This window comes from Colobus angolensis, unplaced genomic scaffold, assembly GCF_000951035.1.
Source record: "Colobus angolensis palliatus isolate OR3802 unplaced genomic scaffold, Cang.pa_1.0 Scaffold4, whole genome shotgun sequence".
In the NCBI taxonomy this organism is placed as follows: domain Eukaryota; kingdom Metazoa; phylum Chordata; class Mammalia; order Primates; family Cercopithecidae; genus Colobus; species Colobus angolensis.
In genome coordinates, this window is record NW_012117376.1 from 7,488,663 (window position 1) to 7,506,987 (window position 18,325).

Here is an 18,325-nt window from a genome sequence, read left to right on the forward strand (position 1 = left end):
CAGCCCTGGCTCCTGTCACTTCCAAGGCCTGTGGTTGTACAAATGAATCCTCTCAGGGAATTTTGGTGTTGCTTGATGTAGCTAGAGTCTGTTTCTATTGCTTGTATCCAAAGAATATGTACTAGTTTCCTATGGCTGCTAGTTTCCAATTACTGCAAACTTGGTGGTCTATAAAAACGGAAATTTACTACCTTAAAATTTTGGAGGTCAGAAGTTCAAAATAGGTCGTATGGGGCTAAAATCAAAATATTTTCAGGGTCATGTTCCTTTGGAGACTCTAGGGGAAAACCCATTTCCTTGCCTTTTCTGACTTTAGAGGCTACCATCATTTTGTAACTGAAAAGCAGGTTATTTGCGCACAACATTCAGAGTCCAATTAAAAAGAGCAAGGACTGGGACAAAAAGATGAATTTATTTTGAAGTTAGCTTGGGGAACGGGCACAAAGCATCCTGCCTTAAATGTACCACTTTCCTTTTGCAGCGGAAAGCAGGCCTTTCATAAAGGTGGTGGGAGGAAGTGAGCGGGGGAGGGGGTCTCCGTTATCTCTGGTGGCTTATCTACTGGGCAGTTGAGTTACTGCCTTCCTGGGCAGAAGTAAGTTATAAAAGTGGCAAGTGGACATGCTTTCAACATGCCCTCTCGGTGGGTGTGAGTTCGAAGCAATCCTCCAGGGGGTAGAAGTTCCAAGGTGAAAGTTCCCTAGCGGGCATGCCTTGGTCTGTTAACTTTTCAGGAATTAGGTTAACTTGCCTTGAAGGGAGTGTCTGGTGAAGAAGCCGGTAAAATTTCTTCTTTAGAAGAATCGAGACCATCCTGACTAACACGGTGAAACCCCGTCTCTACTAAAAATACAAAAAAAATTAGCCAGGCGTGGTGGCGGGCACCTGTAGTCCCAGCTACTCAGAAGGCTGAGGCAGGAGAATGGCGTGAACCCGGGAGGCGGAGCTTGCAGTGAGCCGAGATCGTGCCACTGAGCTCCAGTCTGGGCGACAGAGCGAGGTTCCGACTCAAAAAAAAAAAAAAAAAAGAGAGACCACAGCTGAAGGGATAGCAAATTCATCACTAAGATGTAGAAAATGAGTTGCTAGGAGCCTGTGGGGAAGCATAATGGTTTCATTACACACTCTTAACTAAAGGTTCAAAGAGGCCCTTGGGGCTGGATGAAACTTTCACACACCAAAAAGCTGTAGGAATTATTTCCATATCCAAGAGGGTCATCGTTTTTGAGAAAAACTATCTTTTCCTGACGTTAAAAGGTTAACGTTTTTCTTATTATAAAGGTAAAACTTATTTTAAACTTATTAAGAATGTACTATAGAACTTTAAAAAATATGTTAAAATGTACAAAGCAGAGGTACTCCTCTAATGACACTACACAACGGTCTCCACTTGTAACAAACAAAATAGGGAATTTTTTTTTTTTTTTTTTGGAGAAGGGACGGAGTTTCACTCTTGTTGCCCAGGGTGGAGTGCAATGGCTCAATCTCGGGTCACTGCAACCTCCGCTTCCCGGGTTCAAGCAGCTCTCCTGCCTCAGTCTCCCAAGTAGCTGGGATTACAGGCATGCACCACCACTTCCAGCTAATTTTGTACTTTTAGTAGAAATGGGGTTTCATCATGTTGGTCAGGGTGGTCTCAAACTTCTGACCTCAGGTGATCCGCTCGCCTCGGTCTCCCAAAGTGCTGGGATTATAGGCGTGAGCCACCGCGTCCGGCCAAAATTGGGATTTTGTTGTAACTGCAATTTTGTATCTTGCTTGGGGAACATTTTCCTGCATGATAAAATTATCTTATACAACAGGGGTATTCCAGGATACAAATGTGTTGTAATTTATTTAATTGCCTTTATGGTTTGTCTCGGGCTTTTGGGCTAAGTGTTGCAATTAACATCTTTGTTACACGAATCTTTTACTCGTATCCTTGATTTTATCCATTGAATTCGTGGAAGTGGAATTGCCGGACCAAAGAGTATTTGAAACATATTGCCAATTTGTCTTCTAAGAGTAATTTTACCCATTTAAACTCCCACGCGCAATTTAATAGGATTTCAATGGAGTTGCTGGTGTCATCAACCGTCAAACGACGAACTATACCTTTCCGCCAGACCTCCTGTCCGCCTTCGCGTTTTCCCGCCCACTCCGCACACCCACCGCCCTCAGTCCATGTTGGCCCGCCCCTTCCTTAACACGCACCAATTCTGTCCAATCAAAAGCAAACTTCCTCAGTATCGCCGTACAGTTGGTAAGGTGAAGTGTCCGTCTTGTCCAGGGGCGGGTGGAACGGGCTGACGGACGCGGCGATGGGCCAGTGTGAGCGGCGAGTGGGACGTGCGTGGCGTGCGTGCGTTGGCCTGGGAAGCACTGGACTTGTGAGGTGTGCGAGCTGGTGGCAGTGAGACTTTGGCGGACATGGCTCCCAGCGTGCCAACGGCAGAACCCGAGTATCCTAAAGGCATCCGGGCCGTGCTGCTGGGGCCTCCCGGGGCCGGTAAAGGCACCCAGGTGAGCGGCAGGACTGGGCTTGGCGGCGGAGCCTGCCCAACTCCAAGGTCAAGGCGGCCGGAGATCCAGAAGCCCTAGACCTGCCCGGAGCGGGCCGGGCACTGAGGCCTGCGGGGAACGCTGGCCGGGGTCTCGGTTCTGGTGAGGCATTTCGGGGAGGGTCCAAATTGGAGGTCGGGGCAGTCTGAGTTAGGATTGGAGTGGTCGAGGGATTCAGTGTTGAAGTGTTGTGTTAGGGAATCTAAGGGCCAATTAGTTCCACTAAGGGGCGGGAGACTGGAAAGGTTTGAGGGGTAGAGTGAGCCCTGGGCCGAGGCATCTAGATTACAGGCTGAATGGAGGCAATTAGCTTTATGGCCCAGGTTCTCTGCGAGTTGGAGGTGAGTTGTCCAGAATCAGGGTTACATTCCAGGCACTGGAGGTCGGGAGATTTTGATAATGATTTATGACTTAGGGGGAGGGAAGGAGGAGCATCTCCAACACGTGGAGCGGAGAGCTGACATGTGCTGTGTGAGCCAGTTGAATTGAGATGAGAGGAAACCTAAGGCTCTCCCTGTTTGAAAGTTGTAGGTTAGTGTGTAGAACTGGTTTATAGCCTGGAAAGCCATGAGTCGCACTTTGAGTAGTGTCCACAATAAGGGTGGGAGTGCTCGTGGGACCTGGCTTGGTGTTAGGACCTGAGGCTACTGAGGCTAAGCAGTTTGGGATGACTCAAATGATTTTAGATGAGAAGGAACTTGAATTTTTTTTATTTTTTATTTTATTATTTTTGTTTGTTTATATCTTCCTTCCCTTTGGTTTTTAATTTTTTTTTTCCTTTTTAAAAAAATTTTGTTGTTGTTTGTTGTTGTTGTTTATAGGGAACTTGAAATTTTAACTTTATAAATCAACAGGTTAAAAAACAGGCCCAGAAAGGTCAGGTGGCTTTCCCAAGTTAGTGAAATGAGTTTCATGAGCCTGAGACCTCAGGAGTCATGGAGTTAGAGTCTGAAGTTACCGTCTGCCCTAGCAGGCACAGGGGCCTCACTTGGCATCTGGGCCCCTTCTAGATCTGCGACATAATGGGGCCATAGGTTAGGGTTGGGATTGATTATCTCATTTAGGATTTGGAAGCCCATAGGTTGGATTATGGATGTCCCCTTCTTGCTTGGGGTCTGGCATTGCCCCTGGGGCCCTAAGCCTCTGTCTCTTGCCTGTTAGGCTCTAAAGAGGGAAGTCAGCTCCCAAATGAAAGGGAATCTGGGGACTGCCCTATGCCCGCTTTTCTCCTCCTAGCACTTGCCAAGTTTTAAAAATCTTGGCAAACAGACCATCTTACTCATTCTTGGTACCCCCTGTGGCACATTACTTGTCTCTTGGGTTAGTGGAAGCGGATGAATGTCACAGATTAATGTGGGTGTTAAGGAAAGAAGTTCTGGAACACTTCATTCATTCCTGTGACCTGGCTACTAGGTCAGAAAAGACAATTTTTTCTCTCCACAGACTGAGACGATTCTTCTTTGGAGCTTACCTGTACCTGATCCCTTTATCCTTTATCCTCAGCATTGTTGACATCTCTTTCCCGTTGCTGCCACACTCATTTATTGGGTAATCTGCAGCTTCGGGATGTTTAATCTTAGACCCTGCAGACTTTTGCTGTGAGTGATCAAATATAATCAGAGTAGCTCAAATGCTTCGTTATTTTTCTTTTCTTTTCTTTTGAGACAGGGTCTCCCTCTGTTGTCCAGGTTGGAGTGCAGTGGTGTGAGCTCAAGCGATCCTCCCACCTCAGCCTCCCAGGTAGCTGGGACTATAGGCACATGCCACCACGCCCAGCTAATTTTTAAACAATTTTTTATAGAGACAGGGTCTTGCTATGTTGCCCAGGCTGGTCTTGAACTCCTGGACACAAGTGATCTTCCTGCCTTGGCCTCCCAAAGTACAGGGATTATAGGCACAAGCCACTGTGCCCTGAGATTTTTTTTCCTTCACTCATATTGAAGTTAATAATTTCAGTAATTATGGAATGAACAACCTGTCCTAGTATAGTACTGGTACAAGGGTTTTATAATCTAGCAAGCTATGTAACTTCTGAGCCTCAGTGTTCTTACCTGAAAAATGGGGATGATACCTACCTTGCTCATTCAATATTTCATGAGTACCTAACATTGGAGATAAAGCATTGGGCAAGACTGATAAAGTTCTTGCCCTCATCAACTAAACATTCACAATGATACTGGAAGATTATGATATATATATATATGTGTGTGTGTGTGTGTGTATCAAGCACCCACAACCTAGATGATAACCTGTTATATAGTAAGTACTCAGTAAATTTTGACTCCCTTTTATCTTAAATTAAAAGAAAGGATGGGCACAGTGGCACATGCCTGTAGTCCCCGCTACTTGGGTGGCTGAGGGAGGAGCCCAGTAGTTCATGACCAGCCTGAGCAACATGGCAGGACCACCATCTTTAAAACACTAGAAAAGTTAGCCAGGCATGGTGGCATGCACCTATAATAACCTATAACACATACTAAGATGTGTTATCTTAGTAACACATCTCCCCTCCCCTCCTTCAACTTGGATGTATTTCAGTGTAAGACATGATTTATCAGGAAGTTTAGAAGAACATTATATTAATGAGTTGATTGATAAGGGTGCATGATGGTGAGAATTGGTCAGAGAAGGCTTTTTAGAAATAGAAGAGATGTGATTAGAGCTTGAAAGGATAAGATTTACACAAGTCATTTAACCTCTGTACACTTTCCAGAGTTGGAACAATAGGAATATTGGTGGTTGTATGTATTTTTGTGGAGTTTTTTTTTTTTTTTTTTTTTTTTGAGACGGAATCTTGCTCTGTCACCCAGGCTGGAGTGCAGTGGCCGGATCTCAGCTCACTGCAAGCTCCGCCTCCCAGGTTTACGCCATTCTCCTGCCTCAGCCTCCCGAGTAGCTGGGACTATAGGCGCCCGCCACCTCGCCCGGCTGTTTTTTTGTATATTTTTTAGTAGAGACGGGGTTTCATCGTGTTAGCCAGGATGGTCTCGATCTCCTGACCTCGTGATCCGCCCGTCTCGGCCTCCCAAAGTGCTGGGATTACAGGCTTGAGCCACCGCGCCCGGCCTTTTGTGGAGTTTTAAAAAAAGTTCAAGCCTGGGCAACGTGGCGAAACCCCATCTGTACAAAAAAATGCAAAAATTAGCTAGGCATGGTAGTGCATGCCTGTAGTCCCAGATATTCAGGAGGCTGAGGTGGGAGGATCACTTGAGCCTTGGAGGCAGAGGTTGTAGTGAGCTGAGATCTCACCATTGTGCTCCAGACTGGGCAACAGAGTGAGACCTTGTCTCAAAAGAAAAGATCATAAATCAAAGGTTGCAAATGGTAGCCTACAATAATATGTAGCCTGCAGACACATTCCATACACCTTAACTTTTTATTATGAAGAATGTTGAATACACAAAAGAAGACAGAATGGTATAATGAGCCCTTACCCAGCCCTAACCATTAACTGGTGGTCATTGCTTCTCCAGCCATTCTCCCTTCACAAATTATTATAAAGCACCTCCCAGGCATCATAACATTTCATTTGTAAATATTTTAGTATGTATTGCTAAAAGATGATTTTTTAAAACGTAAGCATAATATCCTTTAAAAAATTAACAATTTTTATTCAAATTTTCTTTTGTGTTACCAATGTGATAATTTTACGTTTCTTTTGTTTATTTATTTTTTTACAGACAAGGTCTTGCTCAGTTGCCCAAGCTGGAGTATAGTGGCCCAATCATAGCTCATGGCAGCCTCAATCCTCCCACCTCAGCTTCCTGAATAGCTGGGATTATAGGTGCATGCCACCATGCCTGGCTAACTTTTCTAGTGTTTTAAAGATGGTGGTCCTGCCATGTTGCTCAGGCTGGTCATGAACTACTGGGCTCCTCCCTCAGCCACCCAAGTAGCGGGGACTACAGGCATGTGCCACTGTGCCCATCCTTTCTTTTAATTTATAAGTTCCCCTTCTCTCTTTTTTCTTATGGTTTTGCCAAAGAAATGGGATTATTTTTCCTGGGTGTATTATACCACTGTCTGGAAGTTTTCAGTTGTATTTCTCTGGTGTACTTAACATCTTCCTCTGCCCTCTCTATTTCCTGTAAACTGGTGGTTTATACTTAATTACTATATACTTAATTCAATTCAGGTTCAATTTTTTGGCCCAACTACTTCACAGGTGGTGGGTGCTGTGCTCTCCCTGAGGAGGCACATGGTATTTGCTTGTCTCTGTGGTGTTTATAATCATGCTGTTCAGTGTCTAGGTTCAGTAATTCATTATGGATGGTGAAATGGTGGTATTCTAATTTTATTGTTCCCTCATCATTTATTAGCTGAAATATTTCTATAAACAGAAACTTCCCCTCATCTACTGTTTGGTTACCCTGTGATGTGGTTGGTATAGAAAAGTCAGGATAAATGCTTGATTTATTCTCTTTGTCAGCTTTCAAAATAGTAAGTTGACCACAGAGCGTTTTCAGTTATGCAATTTCTCTTAAAAATCCAGAGCTCCAGTTTCTCTTGAGAAACCAGAAGACCTGGCAGTGATGCCTCCATTCCAGTGTGGCAGCAGTCACTTGCAGTTGTGTGGCACTGCTGCTTTGGATGGTCTGTGTGTCTTCCTGTCCCCTGCACGGTCCTCTTCACTGCCTGTTGCTTACATTTGACTCACTTCATACAGTTGCATTGCCTGCTTGGCTCCCATTGGCAGATGTTTGCAATCTTACATGAAAAATCCCTAACCTGGGGTTAGTGCCTAGTGCCTGCTCAGTAATGTTTGTTTTCTTCTTGCTATACTTTGTTATACCTGCGTAACTCAGTATTTTATATGCTTTATGTTGCATGGCTGAAATAGTTTCCTTTTAAAACTCCTCACTTTTAACTAAAGTGGTTAAATATTTCAAAATTACCTGCTTATGCATCAATGTAATGTTTTAAAACATCTATAATACCTGGGTTTGTTGTTTTATTTAAATAACTTTATTTCCTTGCCTCCCTTTTGGGGTTGGATGTTCCTTCGGTGTGGTCAAAACCAAAGGTATGTTTCTTGTGTTTTTTTTTTTTTTTTTTTTGCCAGCACCTCCTCATTTCTTCCACGTATCATACTTATGCCCAATTCTTCGAGGCCAGGCACGCTTAGGCAGTCTTACGGGTCAGACGCATCCGTTATGTCATTGCAGTGATACTCGCAACAACTCTGAGACCCACACTCTTATTTCCCCTTTTACAGTTGGAGAAACTGAAGTTTGAATGGCTTGTTCTCTAGGCTACATAGCAAGTAATTTACAGAGCTTGCATCTGAATGACTCCAAAGCTCCTGCTCTTTCTGCTGCTATCTACTGCCCCAGGTTAGATTTTTCTCCTACCCTATGCATGTCAGGAGGGTGTAATAATTTCAACATAGTCACCCATTGCTCAGTTATGTGACAGGCCCCCAAGCCAAAGATTCTACATGCATCATCTCATTTAATCCTATAACACTAGGAGAGAGATCCTTTTTACTGACAGAGAAACTGAGGCTCAGAGGCTGTATCTTGCCCCAGGACACACATGTAGTAAGTAGCAAAGGTAGGATTTGAACTCATGTCCATCTGACTCTTGAGTAGTCATTATTTTACGTTGTTGCTGTGTAATCTAGATGCAGAGGCAGAGGTGAATATGAATGGAAAAATACATACAAGTGCAGGGTGCCAGGTGGGAAGCATCAGATGAGTGACTTTGATGAATGTTGGGTTAGTTCAGGAATAGAACAAGAACTACAATTTGCTGAAGGTCTCCCCTTCATCCTCCTATTCACCCAGTGAGGCTGGTAATGATTTCTCCAATAAGTTAAGAGACAGCTGAAATGCAAACACAGGTTTCTGGGATTAAAAAAAAAAACAAAAAACTTAAGCTATAAGATACCTAGAAAAAGGTGCAAATATCGTAAGTGAACAGCTTTATTTATTTTACAATGTGAACATATTTGTGTAGCTTACACCCATTATCAAGAAACAGAATATTGCCGGCACTTTGAAGTCCTCCTTGTGCTCCCTTCCAGGAGGATAGCCACTAAGGCTCTGTGGGTTGTTTGTCTTAAAGCCTTATAGTGTCATGGCTAAGAGCTAGGGCTTGGTGATCTGGCCTGTTGCCAGTTCTTTTACTAGCTCTGTCATCTTGGGCAACTTAGTCCCTGAATTTCATCTGTAAAATGCAGTTAAAAATAGTTTCTACCTCATGGGTTTGTTATGTATTATGCATACTAAGTACCGTAAAACAGTGCATGGAAAATTGCTTGGCATGCAGATGCTGAAAGTTAGCTAATGTTAATATGATTCCTCAGCGGGAGAAGGGGTAGTTGGGGAGGTGTTTTTGTTTTAAGAGACAGGGTCTCACTCTGTCACTCAGGCTGGAGTGCAATGGCATGGTCATAGTTCATTGAAGCCTCGAACTCCTGGGCTCAAATGGTCCTCCCACCTCAGCCTCCTAAGTAGCTGGACTACAAGTACCTGCCACCATGCCCAGCTAATTAAAAAGAAAATTGTAGAAATGGGGTATGACTGTGTTGCCTGGACTGGTCTCAAACTTTTGGCCTCAAATGATCCTCCTAGAGTGCTGGGATTACAGATGTGAGCCACTGCTTCCAGCCCAGTTAGGCTTTCGATGGGAGAAATGTACTCAGAAGTGTACTACAGAAAAGGCTTAGACCAATATTGGAGCAGAGAGGGCATTCCTGTGGAGTGAGGAGCTTGAGTTGAGGTCCTTGGAGAGGCATTTATGCTATGTATTTGGGAACCATGCATAAGAGCAGTTTGTCTGCAGTGGTGCAGTACGTAAACACAGGGCACTTGTGGAAGTAAGTTGGGAGGGCTTGGCAGGTTTTAGAAGTTGATTATGGAGGACAGCTGAGTGCCAGGCTAAGATATTTGGGCTCTTCCCCTATTGTATCACAGAGATGTTGAAGGTTTTGGAATGTGTATGTGTTGGGGGGTAGGTTAGCATATCCAACAGTGTTTTAAGATATCAGATGAGTGACTTTGATGAATGTTGGGTTAGTTCAGGGATAGAACAAGAACTACAATTTGCTGAAGGTCTCCCGTTCATCCTTCAATTCTAGCTGCATGTGTGGGAACATTGACAGCAGGAGTGACAAAGACTGGAGGCACAAAGGTGATTGTGCCAGGCACAGTGGTATGCGCCTATAGTCCCAACTACTCCAGAAGCTGTGGTGGGAGGATTGCTTGGGCACAGGAGTTTGGGGCTGTAGTGTGCTATGCTGATCAGGTATCTGCACTAAATTCAGCATCAGGCGGGGTACGGTGGCTTGCGCCTATAATTCCAGCACTTTGGGAGGCTGAGGCAGGCAGCTCGCTTGAGCTCAGGAGTTGGAGACCAGCCTGGACAACATGACGAAACCCCATCTCTACAAAAAATACAGTAATTAGCCGGGCATGGTACTGCATGCCTGTAGTCCCAGCTACCTGGGAGACTAAAGCAGGAAAATTGCTTGAGTCCAGAAGTTTGAGGCCACAGTGAACTATGAACATGCCACTGCACTCTAGCCTGGGCAATAGGCAATAGAGTGAGACCCTATCTCAAAAAAAAAAAAAAAAAGTTCACCATCAATATGTTGACCTCCCAGGAGCAGGAGACCACTAGGTTGCCTAAGGAGAGGTGAATCAGCCCAGGTCAGAAAAAGAGCAGGCCAAAAATCCCATGCTGATGTGTAGTGGGCTAACACTTGTGAAGCCACTGTGCTCTACCCTGGGTAATATAACAAGACCTCATTTCTAAAAAAAACCTAAGGAAAAATGATGGTTGCAAGGTGAGAAGACAGGTGAATTTGGGATTAAACCAAATCGCTAGGACTGATAGTTTTCCTTTATTTCCTAATTGTCAGGCCTATGCTGGATGTTTTTGCATATATAATCTTATTAAATCCCCTCAACAGTTCTGCAGATAGACACTGTTTTCTGTTCTATGGATAAAGAAAACGAGACCTTAGGAAAGGTAATGTAATTTGTTCAGGATGACGCAGTGAATAAACGGTAGAGCCCGTTTCCTAACCCAGATCTGTACCACTACAAAACTCAGTCTCTGCCACTACATCAGGGCTTCATAAACTGTGTATGCATCAGAACCTGAGGTGCTGCTTGAGAGCCACTCAATCATAAACTTTAAAGGTGGGCCTAGCAGATGCCCCAGATGATTGATAATGCACTGAAATTTGAGAACCACTCAGCCCACCATGCTTTCTTTCTAGTGGTTTTAGCATTCGCATCAATTACCCCAGAGTCCTCCACCCCACACAGAGTTTTCATAGAGGTGCTGAACCTGTTTCTTGGGCTCAGCAACAGTCTTTGACTCACAGCAACAGACTGTGACTGAGTGTGAACTTCAGACCCCTACTCTTCAAAGTGTAGTTTAGATCCTAGCCACTCATCCAGGCCGGGAAGTTTGCTTAAAATGCAGGTACTTAGGCTGTACCCTATTGAACCAGAGTCTGCATTTTTTTTTTTTTTTTTTAAGACGAGTTTCACTTTTGTTGCCCAGGCTGGAGTGCAATGACCCGATCTCAATCTCAGCTCACCACAACCTCTGCCTCCCGGGTTCAAGCAGTTCTGCCTCAGCCTCCCTAGTAACTGGGATTACAGGAATGTGCCACCACGCCCGGCTAATTTTAGTAGAGACGGGGTTTCTCCATGTTGGTCATGCTGGTCTTGAGCTCCCAACCTCAGATGATCCGCCTGCTTCAGACTCCCAGAGTGCTAGGATTACAGGCGTGAGCCACTGTGCCTGGCCGGAATCTGCATTTTCACAGCATTCCTCCAGTGATTTAGAATCTGTGAATGGCTGCTCTAAAGCATAAGTTTAAAGTGTGAGGGCACTATAATAAAGTTCTTTCATTAAGTTTCTGCAGTCTGTAAATAAAGAGTAATGCAAAGAAGAAAGACCATGGAAGGGAGCCTTTTATTTATTGAATGCCTACTGCATGTCTGATGTTTTTGGTACTTTATTTCATTTATCCTCATAAAAACCCTGTGAAGTAGTCATTATCCCCATTCAACTGATGAGGAAACTGACACTCTGAGAAGTTAAGTACTGAGCCCAAGATCACACAGCTACTGAGTGCCTTAGCTAGGAATCAAGTATAAATATCTGTCTGACTTCAAAACCCATACATGCTCTTTACAGCCTACCACACTGACTCCCAGGCAGCAAGCAGGAAATGAAAGAATTAGTTTTCTTTTTTTTTTTTGAGACGGAGTCTCGCTCTGTCACCCAGGCTGGAGTACAGTGGCATGATCTTAACTCACTGCAACCTCCATCTCATGGGTTCAAGCAATTCTCTGCCACGGCCTCCTGAGTAGCTGGGATTACAAGTGCCCACCACCACACTCGGCTAGTTTTTGTATTTTTAGTAGAGACGGGGTTTCACCATCTTGGCCAGGCTGGTCTTGAACTCCCGACCTCAGGTGATCCACCTGCCTCAGCCTCCCAAAGTGCTGGGATTACAGGCGTGAGCCACTGTGCCCAGCCAGGAATTAGTTTTCTTCCCTATTAGTGTGTGTTCTTTCATCCAGCTGTAGAATCCAATCACCTGGAACAGTGCATAAGAGTCCTGCAGTTTGGGAGTGACAAAAATAGAACAGGTTCTGTGCTAACAGCTCTTGTCTCGTGTTTTGGGCAGCCTTTCCACTTGAGCAAGCCTGACCTCCAAATTGTTTACCCAGGTTAATTTCAACAGCAATGAGAAGGATTGGCAGAAAGCACTCTCTGGATATATGGCCACAGTGCCAGCCTGGTTTTTCATTGTCAGGGCTCCTGACATTCACTAGTTTTGCAAAGTACAGAATTTTAGTGTTGTTTTGGGTTTTTTTGTTGTTGTTTTTTTGAGACATAGTCTTGCTTCTTCACCCAGGCTGGATCTCAGCTCACTGCAACCTCCACCTCCTGCGTGCAAGCAGTTCTCCTGTCTCAGCCTCCCAAGTAGCTGGGATTACAGGCACATGCCAGGACGCCCAGCTGATTTTTGTATTGTTAATAGAGATGGGATTTCACCATGTTGGCCAGGCTAGTCTCGAACTCCTGACCTCAGGTGATCCGCCCGTGTTGGCCTCCCAAAGTGCTGGGATTACAGGCATGAGCCACCACGCCCGACCCAAAGTACAGAGTTTTTAATGCCTTCTCTCTAGATTCCATTTTACTATGAAATCATTTCTTTGCTTTAACCGAATCAGTCCGTGAATCAGAAACCAACTCTATCTATGTACCTTTTATTGTGTGCACCTAAGCATGCACCTAAGAAAACTCCCAATTATATAAAAATTAGCCAGGCATGTGGCATGTGCCTGCAATCCCAGCTACTGGGAGGCTGAGGCAGGAGAATCACCTGAGCCCAGGGAGTTTGTGGCTGCAGTGAGCCATGATCATGCCACTGCACTCCAGCCTGGGTGATAGAGTGAAACTGTCTCAAAAAAAAAGAAAAGAAAAGAAAACTCCCAGTGAACTGATTTGTTTGAATCAGGATCTAAACCTACTTAGTTTATAAAACAATTGAACGGAAAAAGCTAAGATTGAGCTTCTTGAACTGATTTTATTCCTTGTGAATTCTGCATTCTTTTTTTCCCACTGCAAAGCCAGTATTGAGCTGTCTAGGGTCTCTCCCTGTTCTAATTCTGCATTCTCATATATAGTTCACCAAATATAAGCTCTTTAAGAACATAGTCTATGCCTTTTATTCATCTGTTTCCCAGGCTCCTAACAGGGTTCTTGGAAAAGGCATTAGTAAATGTTTTCTTTCTGTATGAATGAATGTAGGATTAGGACAGGGGTTATGGTAACAGCCAGTGCCCACTGAGTGCTTACTATGTGCCAGGGCCTGCAAATACTGAATTCTATATAATCTCATCAACCCAGTGATATAGATACTATTACCATCTCCATTTTACTTAGAGGAAATTTGAAACTTAGAAAGGTGAAGTGACTTCTTAAGTCAGTTTTACGTAATGGTTAGTGGACATGGAGTCTGAAAACCAGGCAGTTTAACTCTCAAGCCTATGCTCTGGACCAAAATGCTATAATGCCTCCTAAAACTAGTTAGTATGTAAGTGCTTATTATATGCCAAGTACTCTTTGTATATATCTCAGCTAATCCTCACAGCTACCTTCTGAGATGGAGCCTTTTTTGCCTTCATTTTAAACAGATAAGGAAACTGAAAAGTGAGGTGGCCAAGATAATACAGCTACTTAGTGACAGGGAAGGGGGAAAACCCAGTTCTGCCTGGGGGCAAACAGCTCCTAGTTGCCTCCCTGATCCAGTAACTGTAGTACATGGCAGTTACACATTCATCCCTTTGCAAATGTTTATTCAGCACATGTTATGTGCTGAGTACATTATATGTGCCGAGTACATTATATACATGATCTCATTTAAACCTCACAGCAACCATTTGAAGTGTTGGTACTATTTTTATTCTTTTCTTCCCTTTTTTTTTTTTTTAGATGGAGTCTCACTCTGTCACCCAGGCTGGAGTGCAGTGGCGCAATATTGCCTCACTGCAACCTCTGCCGCCCAGGTTCAACTGATTCTCCTGCCTCAGCCTCCCAAGTAGCTGGGATTACAGGCGCCTGCCACTGCGCCTGGCTACTTTTGTATTTTTAGTAGAGACGGGGTTTCACCATCTTGGCCAGTCTGGTCTTGAACTCCCGACCTCAGGTGATCCACCTGCCTTGGCCTCCCAAAGTGCTGGGATTACAGGCGTGAGCCACAGCACCAACCCCCCTGCCTTTTTTTTTTTTTTTTTTTCCCTTGAGACGGAGTCTCACTGTTGGCAGGCTGGAGCTGGAGTGCAGTGGTGCAATCTCGGCTCACTGCAACCTCTGCCTCCCGGATTCAAATAATTCTCCTACCAGCCTCCTGAGTAGCTGTAATTCCAGACACATGCCAACACACCCAGCTAATTTGTGTATTTTGAGTAGAGACGGGGTTTCACCATATTGGTCAGGCTGGTCTCAAACTTCTGACCTTGTGATCCGCCCACCTCAGCCTCCCAAAGTGCTGGGGTTATAGGCGTGAGCCACTGTGCCTGGCAAGTCTTCCCATTTATAATGGGGAAACTGAAACTTACTTGTCACTAGTGTGTTGAGTGGAAATAGTGATAATAGCTAATATTTATGACTGCTTCCTGTGTGCTAGTTGTACTGTTTCAAGTGCTTTACATATATTATTTCATGTAATTCTTACCATAACCCTATAATCATTGTACGTTAGAATGTAACATAAGGTGCTTTTATCCCCATTACAGGTAAGGAAGTAGACATTTGCCCAAGTTTACATAGCCAGTAAGTTGCAGGGCCAGGTTCACACCTAGGTAGTCTGACTCCACAGCCTATAATGTAACTGAGTCTTGGTTTTTGTCTTCCTCTCCATAGGCACCCAGATTGGCTGAAAACTTCTGTGTCTGCCATTTGGCTACTGGGGACATGCTGAGGGCCATGGTGGCTTCTGGCTCAGAGCTAGGAAAAAAGCTGAAGGCAACTATGGATGCTGGGAAACTGGTAGGTTTGGTGGTATCAATGAGTGTTGATATTCCTCAGAATCTAGATCTGCACTGTCCAATATGGTAGCCACCAACCACAGGTGGCTATTTAGATTAATTTAAATTTAATTAATGTAAAAATCAATTCCTCAGTTGCACTAGCCATATTTCAAGTATTTACCAGCCTTCACTGATACAGAACTTTCCATCATCAAACAAAATTCTCTTGGACAACCATGTGCTAGAGGGTGTTTTAACAAAGTGGCAGATTATAGGAATTTTTTTTTTTTTTTGAGACAAAATCTCACTCTGTCACCCAGGCTGGAGTGCAGTGGCGCAATCTTGGCTCACTGCAACCTCTGCCTCCCGGGTTCACACCATTCTCCTGCCAGCCTCCTGAGTAGCTGGGACTACAGGCGCCTGCCACCACGCCCGGCTAATATTTTTGTATTTTTAGTAGAGATGGGGTTTCACCAAGTTGGCCAGGCTGTAGCTGGGACTACAGGCGCCTGCCACCACGCCCGGCTAATATTTTTGTATTTTTAGTAGAGATGGGGTTTCACCAAGTTGGCCAGGCTGGTCTCAAACTCCTGACCCCGGGTGATCCACCTGCCCCGGCCTCCCAAAGTGCTGGGATTATAGGCGTGAGCCACCGTGCTTGGCCTTATAAGACTTTTTAGAGTGCAAGTTACTTTGTTCTGAATTTATGGTACTCATTCGTAGTATTCTTGAAGTTTTTCTGTGCTGATGTATTTTGTTATATACCCAAATTTTAGAGCCAGAAATGAAACTGCTGTCCTAGGCCAGAACTCAGAGATGTATTCAAGAGAGGATTTAGGAAGTCACAGAAGTGTTTTTTAACCTGCTTTGTGGCTCTGTGTTCTGTTTCTGTACCAAAGCAATTCCTTCGCAGTTGTGACAAAGGTAATCCTTTCTATTTGGGGACCATAATTGCATTTTCTCTCTTTTTTTTCTGAGACCCAGGCTGGTATGCAGTGGCGCAATCATGGCTCACTACAACCTCGACCTCCTGGGCTCAAGTGATCCTCCCACTTCAGCCTGATGAGTAGCTACAACTACAGGCACACACCACCATGCCCTGCTACTTTTTGTTGTTGTTGTAGAGATGGGGTCTCACTGTGTTGCCCACACTGGTTTTAAACTGAGCTTAACCCGGGAGTAGTCCTCCTGCCCCAGCCTCTCAAAGTGCTGGGATTACAGGTGTGAGCTGCCACGTCCAGCCACATTTTCTCTTTCTTTAGGCCAGTTGACCTGATTGGACAAATACAATCTATTATTTTCTGGCACTAATCAAAGAAGATCTCTAGATTAATTATAACTGAGTTATTCTGGAACTTGGCCTCTGAGAATCACTTTCAGATGTCATTTTGTGCTCGGTCTTCTGGTCTTTTTTTATCTTAGAATGTTAGTTGGGGAAGGAACTGGGCTTTGCTTTAATCCTCAAGTTACCTTCTGTTAGGCTTTGAGATTCTGTAGCCGTATCAAATGATAGCTCTGCCTGCCCATTTCTCTAGTTTTCCCTTTGTGTAACTGAATCTCTGAGTCAAACCAGAAAGCTAGATATTTTGGACTTTGAGTTTTGACAGAAGACTCTGTACTAAGAAAAAATTGAGATGTGGCAATGAAATTGCTTATCTCCAACCTTCACTTAGTTGCAGAGCATGTACTTTGTCCCCAAGTTCACAGTTAGCACCAATAAATAAGACCATTAGCTGCCAAGATGGGCAGGCTTCACTACAGGCTGGAGACTTTTCTTTCTATAACAGCCCAAGAGAAAAACTAGTTTCTGCCGGGCACAGTGGCTCATGCCTGTAATCCCAGCACTTTGGGAGGCCGAGGCAGGTGGATCACAAGGTCAAGAGATCAAGACCATCCTGGCTAACACGGTGAAACACCGTCTCTACTAAAAATACAAAAATATTAGCCGGGCATGGTGGCAGGCGCCTGTAGTCCTAGCTACTCGGGAGGCTGAGGCAGAAGAACGGAGTGAACCCAGGAGACGGAGCTTGCAGTGAGCCAAGATCATGCCACTGCACTCCAGCCTGGGCGACAGAGCGAGACTCCATCTCAAAAAAAGAAGAAAAGAAAAACCAGTTTCTAAAAACTGGGAGAGGTCCTCATTGGGGTTTTAGAGAGACTCAGAAGTGTGTTGACTTTGGGCTGGACTCAGTGGCTCACTCCTGTAATCCTAACACTTTGGGAGACTGAGGCAAGCAGATCACTTGAGGTCAGGAGTTTGAGACCAGCCTGGCCAACATGATGAAACCCCGTCTCTATTAAAAATACAAAAAATTAGCTGGGCATGGTCCTGCGCACCTGTAGTCCCTGCTGCTTGGGAGGCTGAGGCACGTGAATCATCTGAACCTGGAAGGCAGAGGTTGCAGTGAGGGAATATTGTTCCACTGTACTCCAGCCTGGGCAACAGAATGAGACTGTCTCAAAAAAAAAAGTGAGGGAAGAGTGTTGGCTTGGCTCCTTAGTTCCTTGGTTCTGACCCAATCTTGCCAATTCAGTGAACTTCTATTTTTCCTCATGTCCAGGATGGCCCAGATGTGTAACCAAGTACACACATCAGTCTCGTTACTGTTAGCCTAATGACAGCTGTGAAACAGGGAAAGCTGATGCCTGTGTTTTGGTCAACCCCATTCTCTCCTGGCACTCTCTAAGGTGGTCTCTCAGCCATTTGTCCTCACATTTCTTGTGCGTTGAGGATCACTGATTGCTGATGAACTATTATCTGACAGTTTGAACTCTGGACTCTAGTGGCAGGAGGGGCCTTCAGGACCTGAGATACAAAGCTCTCCTGGTGAGGTAACAAGTAATGGAATCTGTCTTCCCTCACCCAGATTTTTTGGGATACAGGGGAATTTCAAGAGACGAGAATGTGCATTTGGCAACCACAGAGATAAAATCGTGAAACTGGATCTTCCAAATGGAGCCATTTCACATTTGCTCTTATTTTTGCTTCTTTGGGTTCAAGAAAACTTGCTGTTTAGTAATAAGGTTATATACACAAACTTTTGGCTATGGAGTTCGGCTAATGTCAGTCACCTAGGTAATCGATTTAAACCCAAGGCTATTTTGTTCCTAACTTCCAGGTGAGTGATGAAATGGTAGTGGAACTCATTGAGAAGAATTTGGAGACCCCCTTGTGCAAAAATGGTTTTCTTCTGGATGGCTTCCCTCGGACTGTGAGGCAGGCAGAAATGGTGGGTAGCTTAGTTTTTATATTACTTCTGTATGAGAGCACTCTCTGC

General features: G+C 44.5%; 1 protein-coding gene across 9 annotated transcripts in view; it reads left to right on the forward strand.

The window, feature by feature from the left end:
- Nucleotides 1-2,254: 2,254 nt before the first annotated feature.
- AK2 (adenylate kinase 2) overlaps nt 2,255-18,325 on the forward strand; it is a 29,572-nt gene continuing 13,501 nt past the window's right edge. For 5 of the 9 annotated variants that reach the window (XM_011955387.1, XM_011955386.1, XM_011955389.1 and 2 more), the window contains exons 1-3: nt 2,255-2,502; nt 14,941-15,066; nt 18,167-18,277. In XM_011955387.1, coding sequence (XP_011810777.1) covers nt 2,410-2,502; nt 14,941-15,066; nt 18,167-18,277 — 330 coding nt within the window. In that variant the 5' untranslated portion in view covers nt 2,255-2,409. Of the gene's footprint in view, nt 2,503-7,756; nt 7,875-14,940; nt 15,067-18,166; nt 18,278-18,325 lie in introns of all 9 variants that reach the window. The other 4 variants (XM_011955393.1, XM_011955391.1, XM_011955392.1 and 1 more) reach the window with 3 other exon arrangements.